Here is a 21,350-nt window from a genome sequence, read left to right as displayed (position 1 = left end):
AGGACCTTTGTAGGCCTTAGGTCTGTCCCCTTATCCCACAGTTGCAGAGCCTGGAGTTTATGGACCTGACATTTGTGCTTCAGACTGTTCTGTTAATAGCAAGTGCCATTGTTTTTTTTTTTTTTTAAAGATTTTATTTATTTATTTGACAGAGAGAGACACAGCGAGAGAGGGAACACAAGCAGGGGGAGTGGGAGAGTGAGAAGCAGGCTCCCCGCAGAGCAGGGAGCCCGATGCGGGACTCGATCCCAGGACCCTGGGATCATGACCTGAGCCGAAGGCAGTCGCTTAACTGACTGAGCCACCCAGGCGCCCCAGCAAGTGTCATTGTTTAACTGGGCACCAACCAGAAGTTTTCTTAAATTGGAATTGTCACTGTTAGATACAGTGTTGGCATTGAGATATTCTTTGGTATTAGGGACGGGACCAGAAATGCCTGAATTTGGTTTCAGATTACAAATATCTCCTGCTACCCAGTACCTGCAGTTATCCCCAGGAGACTGTGAGAAATAGGAATAAAATAGCACTGGTTAATTGGATTTGAGTCTCAAACCTCAATACTGAAAAATCAGGCAGCTGGGTTGGACCATATGGAGCATAAGGAGCTACAGCCCAGAGCAGGTCCTAAGGACCTCAGTCCTGTGTGCATCCCTCCCGCCCCCATTCATTATTTACTCTTCTCTGGCCTCATGGAAGGACCTAGAGGCCGAAGGGACCTAGGGGCAAGCCCTGAAGTCGGTTTGCTCCTGCTGCCTCTTGGGGTGAGAAAAGAGAAGCAGGTTCCATCCTTGGGCTTGTCTCTGAGATGACAGCTGGGACTGCCCATGTGGCAAAGGGCTTTGGTCCCTCACTGCTTTCGCAGGGAAGGGAGAGAAGACAGAGCCATAATGTGCACCGCAGTCTGCACCACAGCCTCACCAGCAGAGTGCCTTGGAACTCTTCAGCTGGAAGAGAGTGCTGCTCATCCCAGAGGCTTTATACTCAGACCCCTGATGTAAATTACTGCCCTGTTTATCTGACCTGCAATTTGGAAGAAACGTGAAATAAAACATTCCACTTAAAAACAAGCCTGTGTAATATCAGCAGCCTGGGGAGAGTAGCTGTCCTTTCCTCATCCACTAGGAGGATTAAGTATATTAGAAATAAAATTGAAATGGACATTGGTTCTCCCTCATTTGACCTACTCAATCAAACAGTGATGTCATGATAGTGTCAATGGAATTATCTTAGTTAATTTTACTGTGCAAAAATCTGTTTCCTTCATCAGGATAAACTGTTGGGCTTTGGGTTTTGTACTTTTATTTGCTTAGGAACTGAGTAATTGCCTCATAAAACAGCATGATGGTACTATTAACACTGAATTATAGGACCTGTTATTATAGAATGTGCTTCCCTAGTTGGGACAAGACTTCGTTGTTTGGTGCTTAAAATAATTAGTTTCTCCAAATGGGGTTATAATGAACAGTGTAAAATTTTACCTTTTTAAAATAAAAGAAGTTTACAGTCTCTTGGGTGGCTTTTATGCATCATTTGATACTTCCAGGGAAGGAGTTTCTTTTGGGTGGGCTTGCGGGAGAGGGAAATAAATTTAATGTTCAGAATGGAGGGGGTTAAGAATGAGAAAAATATTTTATTTCTGTCACACCTGAGACAAATTTGAGACCATCATTAAAGGATTTGTCCCACTGTTTTGCCTGATTTGGATATTGGGATTCCCAATTGGGGATCAGATATCCTTGACTTGATATTTGGGGGGATGTCATTATGAGTGATAAATGTATATGTCCGTTTGTTTCTGAATGGATTGAAAATGTGTGTTTGTTTTGTCTTCTTTGCCCATGATATTAAACTTTATGTGCCATAAATTTTTAAGCATAAGTGAAGGATATGTAAATGCTTCTTAAAGAACAAGTTACAATTTAAATAGGAATTTGTTGTTACTTTCCCACTGTTGAATTGGAAAGCTTGTTTTTGGTAGCAAGTACCATTTTGGAATGACAGTGGGCTTTGTGCTGTCTTGAATAGTTGTATGAAAATCATTTATTCTGTGGAAGCAAGGTGGTCTGCCTTTCAGCCCTACTCTGCACAAGGTGCCATGGGTTCTGTCTGAGAGACAGGGAAGTTCAAGATCTGCACAGTGATAAGGACATAAATGCACAGCAGGTTAAAGTCAATTCAAGGAAATGACGAGAGAGGGATAATTAGAACATGATTAATTACCAAATTAGTGGCAGGGTCAGAAATTGCAACAATTGCAGTATAACCTCTGTTAACTTACTTGGATTAACTGCTTATGAACAGTATTTTGATCCTAACGAAAGGGAACACCTGTTTTTATAGGTCATCCTCTTTGGCCTTATTTTCTGTAATTAAAGATAATGATACCACCAGTTTTTGTTTGACACTTGACCTTCTTACAGTACTGTCTCGTTTTAGCCCCAGAAAGATCCCTGGAGGAGGGTAGTTACTATTATTCATGTATTTAGAAAAATTTAAATGACAAAGTCTAGGTCTGGGAGGTTATGTTTACATGGCTGCTTGGAGACTCAAGTCAGTGGTCTCCTAGTTCAAGCCATTTCCTTGCTTTGGCTTTACCCCTCCTTGGGGCCTGGCACAGTAACGTAGGATTAAAATAATTTGATTTTCAGCTGATTGCATGATGGTGCACTTAAATTGCTGATGTTGTTATTGGTGACTGTTTGGGGTCCTGGGTCCTTTTTAAAAAATGGTGGTTCTTTTGCAGGAAGCCAGTTGAGGGCAGTTCTCCATGAATGTACGTCACAATGATGATGACCGACCAAATCCCTCTGGAACTACCGCCATTGCTGAACGGAGAGGTAGCCATGATGCCCCACTTGGTGAATGGGGATGCAGCTCAGCAGGTTGGTGTGGTAAGAGGGACATTTAAGTCAAACTGTTTAAGTGGAAACCATTTACCCGGTCATTGTTCTAGTTTGAGATTCAAAGATCTGTGATTGTGAACATTCATAGTGCTAGAGGTGTTTGTGCTGTAGGACTACTATATGATTTTTTAAAAATATCCGATTATGGCTTCTGATAACAGCAAATCTTACCTCATTCAGTTGGTATTAACTGCTGAAGCATCAGGAAAATGTCTGATTTTTAAATGAATCATTTCGAAAATATGTACAAGTCTTTGGAATAAAATGTCTGTTGATTCATGTCCTGCATTGTGCTTGACTGGTTGGCCTGGTTGTCCAGAGCAGAACACTGAGAGGGTGGGTCAGGGTTTGATCTCACGCTGGGGGTGACTGACCTCAGCGAGATGCACAGGTCCACGAGAACCCACCCTGGCTTCCAAACGTAGAGCCTGCTGCTTGGAAAGTGACGGTACTTATTCTCTGTAAAACTTCTCCGTCAGTATTACTGAATATCACAAAATAGAAAAGATATTTCTGAACTCATTCACGTAGCACTTGGGAAGAAATTTAAATGGTTACGTAAAGCTTTAAAAAATTATTAGGTGAACTGTTTTGATAACAGATTTTCATTGACTGCAAACACCGGGTTTGCTCAGTCTTCTACTAAATAAATATCCTTTTGTCTTTGTGCAGTTCTTTAGGAGCATAAAGGTAAAAGTCTTTGTCTTATGAAAAGTAGAATTGGGAATAATTCCGTGAAAAATCTTTGCCCAAACTCTATCAATAATTCAAATACGTTAATCAGCCATTTATTTGCTGTCCGTATGTGCTTGCTTTCCCTCCCCACAATCTGTCATAGTATGTGAACACCCTTTATCCATCACAGTCCATTCATACTTTGCCTCTATTGGATCTTACTTTGCTGCCTAATTTATTTATATTACTTTCTTGTGCTTTAGACTGTGAACCTTTCAAGAACAAAGAATATCTAATGGATGTTCAGTAAACGTTCATTGGTTGAATGAATTTCATCCTTTCTCACCACTGATACGGGCACCTCCCTTCCTGACTCTTTAATCTCTTTCTCTCTCTCTGTGCTGGATCATTTCCACCAGACATCCTGTAGTATCTTTTACCTCAAACCCACAAACAAACAACTACCCAGCAAAACAAGATCCTCTCCCTTGACTCCACATCACTGTGTAGTTACCACTTCCTGTCTCTGCTCTTCTTACAGTAGATGTTCTCTAAGTAGAGCCTCTGCTTCCTTCGCTCCATTGCTCTTCAAGCCCAGAGTCTTCACTTGCATCTTCTAGTCTTCTTCTCCCAAGCCTGTCGGCAAGGCCTGTGGGCTTCATCTCAGGGAAATGTGCTGAGACCATAATTTGCCATGTCTACTTCATTTCCGCTACCGCCACTGGACTCCAAGCCAGCATCTCTCACCAGGGTAGGACAGTCCCTCTCACTGGTCTCCCTGGTTTTACTTTTTGCCCAGCAGAAAGTATTTACCACACAGCAGTCGTTTGAGAGAATTTCCGAAAACACCCACATCAAAGGTGCCTGGGTGGCTCAGTCGGTTGAGCGACTGACTCTTGGTTTCGGCTCAGGTCATGAGATTGAGCCCCGTGTGAGGCTCTGTGCTCAGCACGGAGTCTGCTTGAGGTTTTCTCTCCCTCTCCCTCTGCCCCTCCCCCTGCTGGCACATGTGCCAGCGATCTCTCTCTCTCCTCTCAAATAAATACGTAAGTAAAATCTTGAAAAACACCCACATCATGTCAGTGCCCTGCCCAGAGTTGCCCTGTAACACGTGGAGTAACATCTGGTCAGCCCTCTGGGTGTAGCCCTTGCCCTCTTCATCATGCTCACGGGAAGATCTCCAAAGTGCCAGGGACTGTTTAAGGTGCAGTGTCTGGTCTTCCTTTTCACTGATTAAAAGGATAAAAAAAGCAAGGTGGGGCGCCTGGGTGGCTCAGTTGGTTAAAGAGACTGCCTTCGGCTCAGGTCATGATCCTGGAGTCCCGGGATCGAGTCCTGCATCGGGCTCCCTTCTCAGCGGAGAGTCTCCTTCTCCCTCTCCTGCTCCCCCCTCTTGTGCTCTCTCTCTCTCAAATAAATAAAATCTTTAAAAACAAAAAAAACAAAAAAAACCAAGGTATTCAAATATGACTCAACTTGGAAGGCATCTTGGGCCTCCACTCAGTCACATAATTCCTGTTCGAGTATGTACTTGGAGACCCGAGACCACCTGTCCATGTTACTGTGCACCATTTTTGTGTTTTGATGATTTCTTCCTCAGTGCTGTAATTCACTTTGCACAGAACACCCTTTTGTAGTTTATGATCTCTAGCACCCCAAGTCCTTAGTTACAGAATTTTCAAATTCTCTCTTTAGACATAAACTTTTTTGCACTTAGAAATGACCAAAGCCTGAAAAGACTGTGGACATCCTCAGGCCATGCGGCATTTCACTGCTCTGTATGTCTACCTCAGCTACCTAAGTAGAAGCTGCTTAATAATTTTGATTAATAAAATCACATTTTTATTTTATCTGTATTTTATTTATCTGTAAAGCCAGGCATGGGAAAATCTGCTAATTCATTTGTTTTATACACTGTCAAATATCAAGCTTTCTCAAACTGGGGCTATACTCACTCTAAAAATTCTCATTGGAAGGAAATGTTTTAGTCTTTCTAATTAGTAGATATGACTGTGTTAACAACATTAATATATTTATAGGTTATGTGGGCCAAGCTATTGATTGGCAATAACCCTGAATTTCTCTTAATGGGGCATACTTGGTAAGTGGGCTGAGTGTGTTTGAAATCTCCCTCTTAGCAGGATCAACCCAAGATTTATCATGCCTTGAGGTTACCTCTATGTCACTGTGGCTCAGCCTAGGCAGTAGCCTCTCTGCCGGACATTTTTCTTCCTCTTTCTGCCCCTAGAGTCTCCATCCGTGTCTCCCTCATTTCCTCAAGCCTCTGCTCTTTCCTTTGGGCTGTAACATTTAGTTTTGGCCTAGTTAAGTATAGTAGAATCCTCAGGGCCTGTGTGTGGAACCTGGGTTAAGGCACAAGGTGAAGAGACTCAAGGAGCAAGCAAAACCAAAAACAGTGGAAAAATACCAGAGAGGAGGGGGTAAGGAAAGGAGGCGGTCAACAAAAAGAACAAGGACCAAAGGTCAGGATCCAAAAGTCTGGGACTGCATGAGTTTTGAGTGCTTGCCTAAGACACCTGTTGGTATTTGCTGCTTGCTCTTAAGAGCCTGTGTGGTGTGATGCTCAGGAGATCTGTGTTAAGGATCAGGACACAGAGGACACACCAGAGAATATGATCTCTACTAATGTTTTCTGGTTATTATTATTATTACTATTATTTTTCTGAGCATAACCTCAAGATTTTATTGTCTTCATAATATAACAAAATAAAAAGCTTAGAACTGGATCTCTTGGCCCTTTCTCTTCTATCTCCTGCCAATTCAAAAGATTTGCATCTTTTTTTTTTATTCTTATTTTTAACCAATCTCTAAACCCAACGTGGGGCTCGAACTTACAACCCCGAGATCAAGAGTAGCATGCTCTCCTGACTGAGCCAGATAGCTGCCCTTGCTTGCATCTCTTAATAGCCAACATTCTCTTAGATCTGCAGTTGGGCTCAACACATTCAAGCCTAGCACAGTCTTCTTTGTAGTTTTAGCCTTTTTGCAGAAAATTGGCTTCATCTGCCCAGGCTTCTTATGCCCACCATAGCCACTTTGGAGATAGAGGGTTGACTTCGATGATGGACGTGACGTGGTGGACACTGTCTGCAGACCCTTGAGGGTGACATTTTAAGGGAGGGATGGGCAGCATTTGAGCCACCCCTCAAATGATACTGTTATAAAGAGCTGGCCACTGGCCATGGGGCTGTGCCTCTGCCTTTGTGTTAGGAGTGTATATGGCGATGCTCACCTTGTGTGTGTTTACAGCATTCTTAATACTTCGCAGCTGTGCAGAGGACATTCTAAACATTTCCGTATATGCAAAAGAACCACCGCAGTTAGGAGAAAGCTCCCCAGTCCCCACAGGCCTCCTCCTCCTGAGTTTTGTCCTGATGGTTTCTGGACTTAGTTGGGACAAGTTCTTGCCAAGGTAGTCCGCTCTGTTCTGGCTCTCTAAATAAGAGACACTGTTAGTTTTCACTGTCCAGAGCCATGTTAAGTTTCAGATGTTGGTTTGTCATTTTATAGAGGTAGCAAGAAAAGGATGATTCTTTACTTAAAATGAAAAGCCATCCTCATTATGAATGAATATTTTTAAAAATACATTATCAACTAAATGAACAAGAACAGTAGTTAACACACAGTGTGGACGGAAGCAACTTTTAACAGCTTTGCTTTATTGAGATAGTATTTAAGGTATACAATGGAATTTGCTATTTTCACAGAATTGTGCAGCTAGGACCACAGTTTTAGAACCTTCTAATCATGATAAAAAGAAACCCTGGTGCAGTCACATCCCAGTCCTTCCTTCCCTGTATTCCTCGGCAACCACTAACCTACTTTTTCTCTCTGGAGGTAATTGGCCCATTCTGGACATTTCATATAAATGAAATCATGCAATATGCAGTCTTTTGCGCCTGGCTTCTTTCACCGAGCATAATGTTTTCAAGGTTCATCCATGTAATAGCATGTATCAATACATTACTGGCAAGTGCTACTCCATCACATGGATATATTACATTTTGTTTATTCATTCATCAGTTGATGGACATTTGGGTCCTTTTCACTCTTTGGCTATTATGAATAAGGCGGTTGTGAACATTTGTGTGCAAATTTTTGTGTGGATGTATATTTTCATTTCTCTTGGATATCTACCTAGGAGTGAAATGGAATAGCTTTATTTTGAACTATTGTTTTCTAAATAAAGTATCTCTGTTCCTCTCACTATAATTTCTTTTACCTCTGAATAGATCAGCCTGGCTAAATAGAGTTTGCTTCCCTAAATATGCCTGACAACGTACTATTCTTGTCAGGTTTCCTAACCTGAGTTTTTGTGTATGGCTATATAAATTATGGCAATGCCCATCAGTAACCAGAATATTGGTGCCTACATTTTCAGAACCTATGGTATATAAATTTAACTGTCTTTGGTTTTAGAGGTTTAGAAATGTAACCGCTAGTTTGAAGCATGAAAGTGCAAGCATCAGCCCAATTTCCAGCTTTTTCTATTGGTTTAGTGTTTTATTTTATTCTTTATTTTTTTAAAAGATTAGTTATTTGAGAGAGAGAGAGCGTGCGCTCACAAGTTGGGGTGGGCAGAGGGAGAGAAACTCAGGCTCCTCATGAGCAGGGAGCCTATGCAGGGCTCGATCCCACAACCCCGAGATCATGACCCGAGCTGATAACTGAGCCACCCAGGCCCTCCTCTATTGGTTTGGTATTTTAATAATCTCTGAAGAAGAATTACAGCAGTCACCAGTGCTTAAATAAGGAAACCATTAGGTTAAGAACAAAAGTGTTAACACAGACAATACTGATTTGCTAATTTAATATGTGATACTTACAGCCTACAGGAGGGTGGTATGTATGCCTCTTTATATCTTGTATTGTTGGTGACTCTTCTCATATACATGTTCATTGGGGGTCAGTGGGGGTGGGGATAGATTTAGATGCCTCATTGTCCTCCTGTTCTTAAAGGGCAACTAGCAAATGTTTCGTTTGTCGTATTTCTTATGTCTTTTTTTTTTTTTTTCCTTTTAAGCTTGCAGGATATTAATTGCTAATCAGTGTTCTTACTGCCTCTTCTTCAGGAAGTAGATCTCCTTAAATGTAAACAGAAAACTTGTTTCTCCCAGCGGCTCAGGATAACATGTGAACAGGCTTGCCCTGAAAGATAGAAGTTTAAAGTACCTCCTCCGTGTCCACAGTTCTCTTGACTTTGTGCCTTTTGATCAGCATCCAGCACGTCACTTTATCAAGAGTGAGTTTCTGCCCTCCTTTTGTTTCTTCTTTGCGAAAGCCTTTGTTTCCCCTAGACGGAGTACACAGCCAGAGATTTCCTGGAGCATTCTTTTGAGTACACATTTCCAGACAGCACATTAAACATATTAAAACTTTCCATGTTCAGATGGTGCTCGTCATCGGCATGTCTTTTACCTCAAATGTGCTTCTCCTCCAATTCCAGTGACCTTTTCTGTTCTGGTTGACATCTTCTTAATAACTTTTCCTTGATGGCTCCCTCCTTGCGTTCGGTAGTTCAAATCCTCTCACCATGCAGGCTTACTCTTTAAATATCCTGATAGCCACCGTGTCAGGGAGACCCAGGAAGCAGTCTACAATCAGTATAGCGTAGACAAATGAATAAACCATTCTTGGGAAGTTTGCTCGGGAAGAAGAAAGATACTCAAATGAGAACAGTTAAAGTAGAGGCTATAGCTCTTATTGCTGAACAACATTATATAACAGCTCCTTTTTTTTTTTAAGGATTTTATTTATTCATTTGAGACACAGAGATAGAGAGAGAGCATGAGCAGGGGGAGAGGCAGAAGGAGAGGGAGAAGCAGGCTCCCCGCTGAGCCAGGAGCCCAACGTGGGGCTCGATCCCAGGACCCCGGGATTATGACCTGAGCCGAAGGCAGCTGCTTAACTGACTGAGCCACCCAGACGCCCCTATGTAACAGCTCCTTTTATGACAGAGTCCTATTTAGAGGCTGGGGCTTGGGCAGAAAATGGAAAGAGTTAAGTTTGGTCAAGTGTTGGTTTGGGAAACTCAGCATGGGGAAGCTTGGTCTTTGGGCAGACTCTTCAGCACCAGGATGTCTGCGGAGTGTACGGCTTGTGCAAATGTTGAAAGACAACGGTCACCGCAGACTGCTGTCCACGTTCTGTCTACCACTCACACTTACAAAGGCCTCGGGTGTCCGGATATCGTCGTAGTCTTTTCTTCGAGATTTGCGATAGAAAGGAGGAGCGAGAGGGCAGGATGCACGACCGAACTTAAGGAGGGACTGAGTAATCGATTTGTCCATTTTAATAAGTACCTGTCACATGTCTCCTGTGCTCGCACTACACCAGGTGCGGATAGGTGCTGGCAGCACAAAGCTGAACTAGACCCTGCTCTGGCCCTGGAGGAATGAGCAGTCGAGTGGGGGAGCAAAGCGTGGTTCACCAAAATTAAAAGGCTGTATTTACACACATGTAGAGCCACAGGAGAAGCGCTTGGATTGCAGAAGATGTGTGTGCCCTGGGAGCATGGAGGAGGGGTGGATCAGGGAGTGGACGAGGCGGGCAGGAAAACAGACAGGGCTCGAAGTGTCTGTGCGGAGGCTGAGCCTGCACAGACATCTCACTCAAAGTGAAGTCTAGCACTTTTACTCCCCTTTGCAGATCATGTCATCGGTTTCTGTCTCATGTAGTGAGACTGCTCTGGAGGGCTGGTACATTCCGTGGAGAGCTCATGTTAGTGGTACCCCAAACCATATCTGCACGTTCTACCATCTCTTCTCTGGAACTTTGGCTAGTCCATGTTCTTGTTAGTGAAACTTTTTGGTCCTCTGATGCATCCCGTGTGGCTGTCTACCCCTTGATGTCTGTCCCTCAGAATTAGTGATCTCATAGCGATGCTGACATAGCGAGCACCCCCCCTCCCCGGCCCCCCCACCCCAACTACTTTCCAGCAACACAGGCAGCCACCCCTGCTTCTGAGGGCCTGCTTTTCACTGTAAATAAAAAGGTGTGAGTTTATCCAGGTCTGTGGTCTGATTTTTACAATCCTCTCTGCCTTAGGTCTGCCAGTTCCACTCACTACAAAGGCTTCTGAAAAGTCATAGCCTCTGCATAATTTGTCTCATAAAGGAAAATGTTGATGCCATATTATCAGAGGGTGTTGTTATATGTGGCACCCACAATAATTACACCATACGACATGTAATTATGACAGCTCTGAGCTGTCTGAGTTGAGAGACACTTCAGAATTTAATTAGCCAAAGGCAGTAATAATAAGAGACAAACTGTAGTCCGTATCCTTCAAATGGTAGAAATTGAGCTGCCTTCAAAAAGGAGAGGATTAAGGAAAAACACTGGCGTGGCAAAGTTGCGCTGCAAAATAACGGCAATTTAAAACTCTGCAGTGGTTTTAACGTTATGATTGTTTTCAACTTATTGCAGCGTTTGACTGTGTGGTTGCACTGTAAACTCGAGAACAGGGACTGTGTCTGTTTTTCACACAATGCCTGGCGTCTGAGGTAGTGTCCGGTCAGTCCTTCATTCAGAATGGTTGAAGGATGAATGGAATGAACAAATTTAATTCATCTGAACCGGGGCTCGAAAACTGACCATTTGTTATCTTTGTCAGACAGGCCTTCTCCTCTTCCCCGCCTCTTTATAATTGATATCATTATTAAAATAATTAGGTACCAGTCCTTAAAAATTGGAAGATTTACCTAAAATTCTGGATCTTTCTGTTTATCTGAGAAACCCAGAAGATCTGATAACACTGGGCTGGTCTTCCCACTTGGCAGCAGTGGGGTGGCAAGAAGAGGCAGCAGCCCGCCCCAGCTGGGGACTGTCCTCCTCAGTCCCCACTCTGTCCCCTTCACTCCATTTCTGCACTTGCCTGCCTTCTATGGCTGCCCGGGGTTGGAACCTGGAAATTAACATTTTTACCTTTGAAACTGCATTTTGTGCTCATGCGTCTTGTGTTTCAAATAGAGCAAAAATGTTTGGGGAAAAAAAAAGTTTGATTTTTCAGGCACACTCGTTTGTGTATCATACTTAGGAACTGATTTTAATTTTTAAGCCTCCTAGTTTTTTTCCTCATGACTTGTGAAATGAACTGGTGTGGGCTCCAGTTCATCTAGCTCAGTGGGAGGGTTTCAATTTACGTCTTACAAGGTAGGACCCACGTATTGGTTTGTTGTTTTTTTTTTTTTTTTTTGGCCTTTGCTTTTCAGTGAACAGAATTTTGAGCCCCTGGTCAGTGCCACATTGAGCACTCACTAAAGCATAGGAGGGGCAGAAGGAACAAGAAGGTGCCTTGATTTTACTGTTTACAGACTAGTTAGGGACGTTAAACACAGATGCAAGCTATCAGCATTTCAAGGGCAGAGATGCAAGTACTTGTGTTTATAATCTTGTTTTAGAGGCTCCAAGAATTGAGACTTCCTTAAATGCTTATTGAAATAGAATTTTTTAAAAGCAGACTTTTCCTGGTATTACCATTTGATGGGGCATTTAATACCATTTCTGTATTAACTTTCTCTTTGGATAAGATTAAGTATGATGGCTTTCCAGCCTCTCATGTCTATTTTCTTTTGATAATGTGTATTTGTCATGTTAAATGTGATGTGACAGCCATGGCTATGTCTCATAGCGCAGTAAAAATAATACATAGACACACAGGAAGAAAAGATGGGATAGTTCTCCATCTACATGTGTTAAGACATATGTTTGAATAACCATTTTCATGTTGGCAGACTTTTCTCTCACTCTCTTTTTTTCTTTGTTCAAATGATTGATTTTAAAAATAGGATCATATAAAAATGATATATGTTACACTCCAAACAAGACAATAGTGAGCAAGCGGCATAAAATTAATAACATGAATCTTTAAGTTCCAAAGACCTGTGCGAAAAATAAATAGCCTGCTGAGGAGCCAGTTGCTGAAGCCACACAGTATTGTATGGAGATAATTCTGGGTTTCTTCAGACTACATTTATTTCCCTGTTTAAATTGGGATTGGCCAGAACTAGGTGCCTCTTAGTAATTTTCCAGCCAGCTCTACCTTTAGAATAAATTGAAGCTGAAGCTGTAGTGGGCCTCCAGAAAAAAACCAGAATTCATATGCCCCTTTAGTGTTCATTCCGACATCGGTGTTGCTTTCTCAGCCCTGGGCCTTTTTCCTTAATAGGAGACCATCAGATCAGATCATTGCTGGGGGGGGGGGGGGGGGGGAGACTGTGTTTTATGGGCAGCAGGTGTGTTTAGCATGATCATTAATTAGAATAATTTGACCCTGCCGCTCCTAGATCCACTCTTTATTGTCCATTCCTTACTCCTTGCAGTAGAGTAGGTGTGCATTTGGATAAAATGGACAGCCTGAATTTAGGGAATTACTTCGTTAAGGGTTTCTGCTTTGCAAATAACTGGGCGGTTAAATGGAGACAGCACGGAGCTGGAGCAGACTGGTCTAGCTTTGGGGGCAAGGAGACTAGAAATACCATCAGTAAAGCTGTTATCAGGGTTCCATTCCTATTATTTTCAAGAAATGGTAATTAAATGGTGTGAGCCAAACCTTAGATTTGGAGAGAAATGGACTTGTGCTTGTTACCTGGTTACGTTACATGACTTAATTTTTAAGAGGTGTTGTTACACTGTTCTTGTGTTTTCTAAGTAGTTAGAAAAATGTAGCACTGACTGAAACGTATTACTACTTCAGTTTTTAGTATATGTGCTCCTGAAGCGAGCACCGTATTACTACTTCAGATGAAAGTTTCTTTGGTCTTTGTATTGGATTGTCCTAGTCCATGGGAGAAAGAAACCTTGACACACTGAAGCGTGTGCTTCGGTTAGTGATGTGGTTTGGTAGCTGAATTGGCCAGAGTTGTGCACCTTGTACGTCTTTTCTGATTTCGCTATTTTAATTTTTGTTTTATATAGTCAGAATGGGTCTATTTGAGACCCATCTTCTCATTACCTCGCAAAAAGTCCATATAAAAAGCATCCTTAAAAAATGTCTGTTTATTTATAATTTATTTGGTGACTTGAGTCATTTAGACTTTAGAGCAAAAATAAAAGTAATATAAAACACGAATATAATATTAATTACGAAGGAATGGCATCCATATTTTTCTTTTGGGGGTTGTGATGGGAAATCAGACCGTAGGCTTATGTGTGCCTTGTCTGTGAATAGTACCAGTCTTAAAGACCCAGGGAGTCTCCATGGAGGGTAGAGTTGGGTGATGGAGGACATTATCCTTTAATAGATGGTTGTTCACATCAAGTTTAGTTCTCAGGAGTCTCCATTTTTCTCGTTTTTAAAGTGGTTTTCTCAGGGTCAGGCACTGAAGAGTTTTCCCATTTTTTTATCGATTGCCCCTGCACATCATGTTTCTTCAAGGGGCCTTGGAACTTTAAAGAGCCTCCCATAAGGAGACTTGAAGGGAGACACCACACCAGGTGTGTGCTGTTTCTTGGGAAGGAGGCAGTGGCTCATTTTCTATTACAACACCAAGGATAAAAGATTCTGTAAGGTTGCCTCTTCCAGAAATTTCAGGGCCTTAACAATGTATAAGATTCATTAGAGGTCAGATGTTTGACAGTGAAAGAATTCTAAGTGTCTGAGTTTTTGGCATTTACCTGAGACCTAAATGTTACTCTGTAAGCTTGCTGATCACCAGCAGGCTTTTGGTCTCCACTTTTAGTTGAGTGGTTATTTGTGGGCAGTAAGTTGAGTTGTTGGAAAGAATGGCTTTTATATGATATTTTGATTTCTTTGTTCCCTCTGTGGTGGAGGGAGTGCGTAATAACTGTTTAAGGGCTTATGAGGTGCTCGGAATGATGCTAAGCACTTAAATACATCATTTCATCCAGTAATCATACAGCCCGTAAGGTGGTGATCGTTCTTACACACACAACCGGAGGCAAGAAAGGTTAAGTACTTCCACCTTGCAAATCACAGGACTGGGATTTGAGTCCATTTAGAACCTCCCTTCCTGGAAGGGTAGAGTTGCTTGGGTTGGGCGTATCTCATTGTCTCATTCAGGTAAACAGTCAGGAGAGATTTGGGGGATTTGGGGACTGGGTTTTGCCTGATGGTAAATTATAAAAGTTCATGGCGAAGACTCTTCCTGTTCTATGATCTTCACATTAGCTCTGGAAGGTGGCAGTGATTCTGGATCTGGAGCTTCTGAAAATCGCCAACCAGGTGGTGGTGGTGGTGGTGGTGGTGGTGGTGGTGGTGGTGGTGGTGGTAGTGGTGGGGTCTGAGGCCTGGAGGCACGGGTTGAGTTTGGAGGAGTTGGGAGTGAAGTCATCTGAGGCCCAGGTCACTGGAACTCCTCCCTTTCTTTCCTTAGGGGAATAGTTCTTTCCCTGAGATTAGCAGCGAGGGAGTGGTTCCCTCTGGGGTCAGCAGCTTTGGACCAACACGGTGAGCCAAGACATGGTGAGCAGGAGTTCCTTGACCCCGCCCACCCCGGGAGCTAGGAGATGACCTTTTGGTCTGCCTTCCTTTCCTCCCAAACCCCGCCTTTCATTTTCATTCAAAAATTACATCACCCCAGAGGCACAGTTTTTGTGTCTGAAGAAATCTTAAAAACTCACTGGAAGACTTGAACCTATTAGCTTGTTTGTTTTTCATCCTGAATTTATGATTATGTCTCAAGTAATGCCAAAATTACAAGAAAAAAAAACTACCCTAAGTTTGTCCTTCAAAGAGAAAAGAAAATGGCCACTTGGCTACGTGAGCAGTTCTTAATCTCTCACCTCTGCTGCTGCTTGTTCTCAGGGGGAATACAGAATTAAGTGTCCTGCAGTATTTGTACCATAAGCCACGACACCACACCCGTTCGCTAGCCAGTTCCTCATTTTCTTTGTTTGAGATTGATGAAGGGCTGCTTGGACTTTGTCTCTCCTCAAGATGTTAATTGCATGTTTCAGAATCATGTGTTCTGTTAAAAATCACTTACGCATAGCCTTGGAAAGAGAACTGGAGGCCGGGAGTTGCTTCAGGGGCGCAGAATATTGTTGTGGAGGCCTTGGGAAATAAATCTTAAGAGTTAGTTCATTTACCACCAAGACATATTTAGTCAGTGTATATAAACAAAAGAAGTCACAGTGTGCCTGGACATTATTTGTCCCAGATGGAGTTTAAACTTGGCTCCTTATCCTGCACTGATGTCATGGTGCATAAACGGGCCCCGAATCAGAGCTGCACACAGAATCCTCTGTGTACTTGTGTGTGCTGAGGGCGGGTGAGGAGAGGGGCGGCGCTGGCCGGAAAATCTTTGTCACATTTTTCCTTCGTTGTCTGCAGAGACTAGTGTGTCAGTCCTGAATTTGGACTTGGTGCAGAGTGAGGGAAGAATTGGAATAATCTGTTCATTTGTACAAATCGGTATGTGTGTGCACCCAGGGATATCATCATTCCAAGACCCGAGAGTCCAAATGCGCGCCTGCTTTCCAACAGTTGCTTGCAAAGCTCTGGTACTAAGATCTGGAAAGGAAAATCTTAAAGCATTGCCTTTTTGAAGAGCGTTTTCAGTCTGTTTGTCTTGAAACCTCAAGTCTGGACAGTTTCTTTAAACTTTTTAATGGTCTTAAGTATCCAGCTGTATAATTCTGTTTTCCTGGAATGTATGGTGGATAACCTCTCAAGCTCCTTGCTTAAGTGTTTAAAAAGGCAAATGTCTGATGCTCCTTAGAGAATCTGGCCAAGTTTAATTCTTCCTGTGTGCTTTGAGAAGGCAGCTTGGGCCAGAAAAGGGTCTTCTGGAGTTCTGAGCAGTTAGTAGGAAATTTCCACATACTGTGGTGTTACTTTATTACATTTTATTGCTGACTTTCATTATGATAATCTTAATTAGAGGTGTTTCCAAGTAATTCAGACCATTTTGTGTAGATGTAAAGGGCTTAGATTTCAGGACTTCTGTGAATGGATTCCAAAGTCACTATTGTTGCCTGAATCCACGGAAGCTGAACAGACACTGGAATGCAAATGAGGTGGGAGGTGAACCTTTAAGGAAAGCCAGAATGTTTCTCAAATAGAAAATCTGGTCAGAGGTGAGAATTGGCTTTGTTGTTTTGAGAAGATAAAACACAGATTTGGTAAAAACAACTACTTTTTTTTTTTTTTAATACTCTCTCTTTAGAGGCCCCATTTTTTTTCTTAGAGATTGGTCACTGGTAGAAATTTGAAGAAAAAGAATTAATATTTATTGAGCACATATTATGTGTGAGGCCTTGTACCAGAGCTGCATTAGGGTTGTTCTTTCCCTTGAGTGCACATATGAGGTATTAGCTCGTTTTCGGTTTTTTTTTGGGTTTTTTTTGTTTTTAGATGGGCACCTCCGGGGATGAGAAAGTTAAGTGCCCTGTGGAGCAGAGCCAGACTCACCTGCCACCTGTCCGATTTGCTCTTCTCACTGTACAGCTTGGTTATCTTGGTTGATTTTTTTTAAACTCTAGAAGTCAGAAATGAATTGAAATTAAAATAGGATTAGCAGAGAGTGACTTAACTACTCAATATTTACAGTCTGCATGTTATTTAGAAGACAGCTCTGGCCTGAGCTTCATTTAATTTTATCTCAACATATAGCATGGCAGGAAAAGATACTTAAACATGTAGAAGGAATATGTGCTATTAAGTATTCATTTTTAAAAAAATCTTTAAAATGCTTAAGATTGTTTTTTTTTAATTTAAAGATGGCATTGTAGGTGGTATGGTTTTGTCTAAAAATCTGAGTCCTTAACTTATGCTTCAAACCTTTTTGTGTATGTACGATATGATAAAAGGCAAACTTTAACTTCAAGATTTAAAAAATGAATTAGCTAGTTTGAAATGGAATTATTTAGGAATCAGAAAGTAGATGTTTTGGGGATATGATTAACTTTGGACCCTTGAAAATGAGTAATGGTTCTCCTTTGACTCTGAATTATATCTGTTTCCCCACTATCCTACCAGTCCTACTAGGCCTTCTTTGCTTGTGGTGCACAAACTGATGAAAAACATGCTAGGTGGGCAACCTAATCCACTGTGACCGCCTGGGGAGTTGACTAGAAACAAGGGAAGGAATGCTAGGTTGGCTCTTGGGCTTAGCTTTTTAGAGTAAAGGCCAAGAACCCAAAGAGAAGAAATAAAGGCCAGAAAAAGTTCAGGAGGAGGAGGAGGCACAAGATGGGGGCAGACTCTGGAGGCCTATCGATGGTAGCAGGGTAGAAATGGAAGCGGCAGAATCACAGACAACACAACTAGAGTGACCCGAAATAGGAAAAAATGAAGTAGTTCTGGCTCGCGGAACCATAGACATTACTACACCTCCATAATCTCAGAACCTTCGGTGTTGGTGAGGAGGTAGGGCAGAGCTTGTCTGCAGCAGACCCTGTGACCTGGCTCACCATACTGTTATTTTTGAAAACTTAAACTCTGAACAGCATAATCTTTGAATTACGTCACAGGTGGATTTTTCATTAACCTCTCTACTGCTCTCCGTGTGCCCAGTGTCTCCCACCTCAGTTGGAGTTACTCACTGCTATCAGAGTCCTCTAGTAATGTTGCTTTCTCCCCTGGGAAATATTACCGCTCACAGGATAAAGTCCAGACTTCTAAGTGGGGCGCACAGAGGCTTTTCCTAGGCGGCCCTGCTCCGCAGTCTCACCTTTGCCCCTCTGGACCAGGCGTATGCCATTAGGGCCAGGTCAGATTCTTTTTGTTTTTTTAAGATTTTATTTATTTTTGTGTGTGTGAGAGAGAGAGAGAGCGAGAGAGAGAGCGCGCCTGAGCACGAGGTGGGGTGAGGCAGAGGGAGAAGCAGGCTCCCCGCTGAGCTGGGAGCCCGATGTGGGACTCGATCCCAGGACCCCGGGATCATGACTTGAGCCGAAGGCAGACGCTTAACCAACTGAGCCACCCAGGCACCCCCACGTCGGAATTCTAAACTCATCCTACAGTCCAGGCCTCTGTGTGTTTACTCAAGCAGTCGTTGTTTGGCTTACGCGCTTGCAGTCTCTCACGCCTGCCTTAAATGTCATTCCCAACGGTAACTTTCCCTGATTTCTCACCACTTTCTTCAGTTTCCATAGCTGTTAGTAGCAAATAGTCATATTTTATTACAGTTCATTGTGTTTTCTACCCTTGTACCAACACACAAATGAGTAGGATGTCCTCTTTCTCATCTTAATATCACTAGTGCTTTATAAAGTGCCGGGCACACAGTAACTACTCAGCAAATGTTTTTGAAAAATCAAGGCTTCAATAATTGCATTAGGCATTGATTTAAATATTAAATAAATTTCATGCATGGAAAGTCAAGGGTTGAATAAGTGAAAATATACTGTATAATGGTGGGGAGGGGGAGTCCTCACTGTTCTGGAAAATCCTTCCCAAACCCTAGCATATGACCTATTTGTATTCACTTCTGATTTGATGTTGGTGGGTATAAGCTACCAGGCAATAGTAGTGTTAATTTTAAACGATTGAAAAAGTATAGTGATATAGGAACGTCAGCTGTACAATATTGAATGACACAATAGTGGGAACTGATTTCCTGTCATTTATAAGCATGAGAACATTCTTCATGGACACATTATTTCTTGATTATGTCTTAGGGAGAACAGTGTTAAATGAACGACATGGCCAACATTGAAATAGGTTTAAAAAATACTAGAATATTGGGAATATAGGCAGTTAAATGTTTCTTCACTGACCTGGCCTTGAGATTCTGATAGTAGAGTTGTTTAGGTTCAATGCATAGCTTACCAGAGGTGCGTGACATGAAGTACCACATCAACGTGGATCATGTTACTCTTTCTCAGCCAATCGAAACTAGACATGAGGTAGCTGGATCTGAATGGTAGGAGACATTTTAGATTCAGTGTGCAAAAAGCACATTCAGGGTAGGGCTGGCTAGGTGAAAAGTAGCCTGAACTGCTCATTCCCCATCAGTGTGGCCAGAGCCCAGCCTGTGAACATGGGGTGCGTTGATGGAATTGAGGAGTAAAAGGGGGTGGTATCTCACCTGATGGACATTTTTGACAAGGATTAACCCTGAAGTGGTATTGACAAGAACCAGATTTTGTTCTCAGTGAGCATAATTTTCAGCTAAAGGAAGAAGAGTTACAGTTTTGGTACTGAGAGCTGTGTGAAAAATGTATTTAATAAAATGAAAATTATTTAAGTAAACGTCATGGTGCTTCAAATGCACAAGGGTATTTGGTAGCTGTTACTTTTAGCCAGGGAAAACTATACTTAAGCTTACATAGAATTTTGGTCTTTTATGTTCTTGGTTTTTATCTTGAAAGTCCTGTAGTTGGAACCTTAGACTCTGGCATTTGTGGCTCTCTTAAAAGAGGCTTTTAACCTAGTTTTGGCCATCTATATTACATTTTGCATTTTTTCCATTTAAGTTAAGGCTATATTTTTATTCTTAGCAAACAGCAGCTCTTTTTGTAATAGAATCTCTTTATTCAAGGCAGTATACAATTAGAGTAGAAATGTATGACTTCTTACAAGCTGCCATTGTTTTCTCTTTATAGCCCTTACCACTATCTATAAATGTTTTATTTTTGTTTAAACTCTACCCCCGCACTACCCTTCTTCATCCTGTGTAAGTTCTGTTTGTCAGCCTGAGGTAGGCAGAACTTTGTATTATCTAAGGCTCTATTCCCTGTGCTTAGAGGAATGTGTGACCCATTCTGGTCAGTCATTGATATTTGCTAAATTAATAGAGATACCATAGTAATTCTGAGGACGCTTGTTTCATGAAATGGGCTTTTTGAACTCTTTAGAATGTATAGATTTTCAGGCACTGGCGTGATTTCAGTGCATAAAAATGTCCTCCTTGGCTTGTCTGATTTCTCTTCCCTTGGTTACCTATTAATCCATTCCTGTCTTTTGTTGTTAATCATGGGTGACTTTGGGAAGCATAGATGCTAATAGATGCCATTGTCCCGGAAGTCCTCTTTCATTTTTCTTATGCTTACTGTTGGGCCACAAGAAGTGGCATCTAGTGATTGTGATAGTCCATGATTAGCTCCTTGGTCGTCTTAGGATTCGAGGGGAATTCAAGGACTTGACAAGGACTTTATGAGAATAAACCTTGCTCGGTATAAAAGCCACTGTTGGTTGTTAGTTAAGGGTTCCCTTACCACCCAACTGTCATATTGGGAGCTATGGACTCTGGCTCAGGGAGTGGGCTTGGATTTCCTAGAACAGATCTTGTCCTCACAGCATGTCTTGGAGACATGCCCTTGACCCAGTGAAGTGAGTTCTCTCTTTATAGCTGTTTATTAAAGTTACCTTCATAAAGAATTGACTTTGTGAAGCCCATGCCTATCAGAGGGGGGAATCTGTGTAATAGAAGAGAAGAGCCTGCGTTTTGGTCAGATGGGGCTGGATTCCAGTGCTCACTCAGTCATTTTGTAGTTTTGTGACTTCAGACAAGTCACTTAGCCTCTTTAAGCCTCAGTTCCCCATCTATATAATCTGGTTAATAATACCTACCTGGCAGACCATGGGGGTGTTTAATAATAGCTGTGTAGGGGCGCCTGGGTGGCTCAGTCATTAAGCGTCTGCCTTCGGCTCAGGTCATGATCCCGGGGTCCTGGGATCGAGTCCCACATCGGGCTCCCTTGCTCAGCAGGAAGCCTGCTTCTCCCTCTCCCACTCCCCCTGCTTGTGTTCCTGCTCTCGCTATCTCTCTCTCTGTCAAATCTTAAAAAAAAAAAAAAAAATAGCTGTGTATATAATCATTGTAGAAAAAAAGCTGTTGAAAG

At 42.2% G+C, this 21,350-nt stretch overlaps 1 protein-coding gene across 5 annotated transcripts in view; it reads left to right on the top strand.

The window, feature by feature from the left end:
• Positions 1-21,350, top strand: part of FNDC3B (fibronectin type III domain containing 3B) — a 336,841-nt gene that overhangs the window by 70,168 nt on the left and 245,323 nt on the right. For 4 of the 5 annotated variants that reach the window (XM_032407203.1, XM_032407205.1, XM_032407207.1 and 1 more), the window contains exon 2: positions 2,744-2,882. In XM_032407203.1, coding sequence (XP_032263094.1) covers positions 2,772-2,882 — 111 coding nt within the window. In that variant the 5' untranslated portion in view covers positions 2,744-2,771. Of the gene's footprint in view, positions 1-1,612; positions 2,883-21,350 lie in introns of those variants that run through there. The other variant, XM_032407204.1, reaches the window with a different exon arrangement.

This window comes from Phoca vitulina, unplaced genomic scaffold (genome assembly GCF_004348235.1).
Source record: "Phoca vitulina isolate PV1807 unplaced genomic scaffold, GSC_HSeal_1.0 scaffold8, whole genome shotgun sequence".
Classification (NCBI taxonomy): Eukaryota; Metazoa; Chordata; class Mammalia; order Carnivora; family Phocidae; genus Phoca; species Phoca vitulina.
The sequence above is the reverse complement of the archived record's forward strand: the minus strand, read 5'-3'. Positions and strand labels throughout refer to the sequence as shown.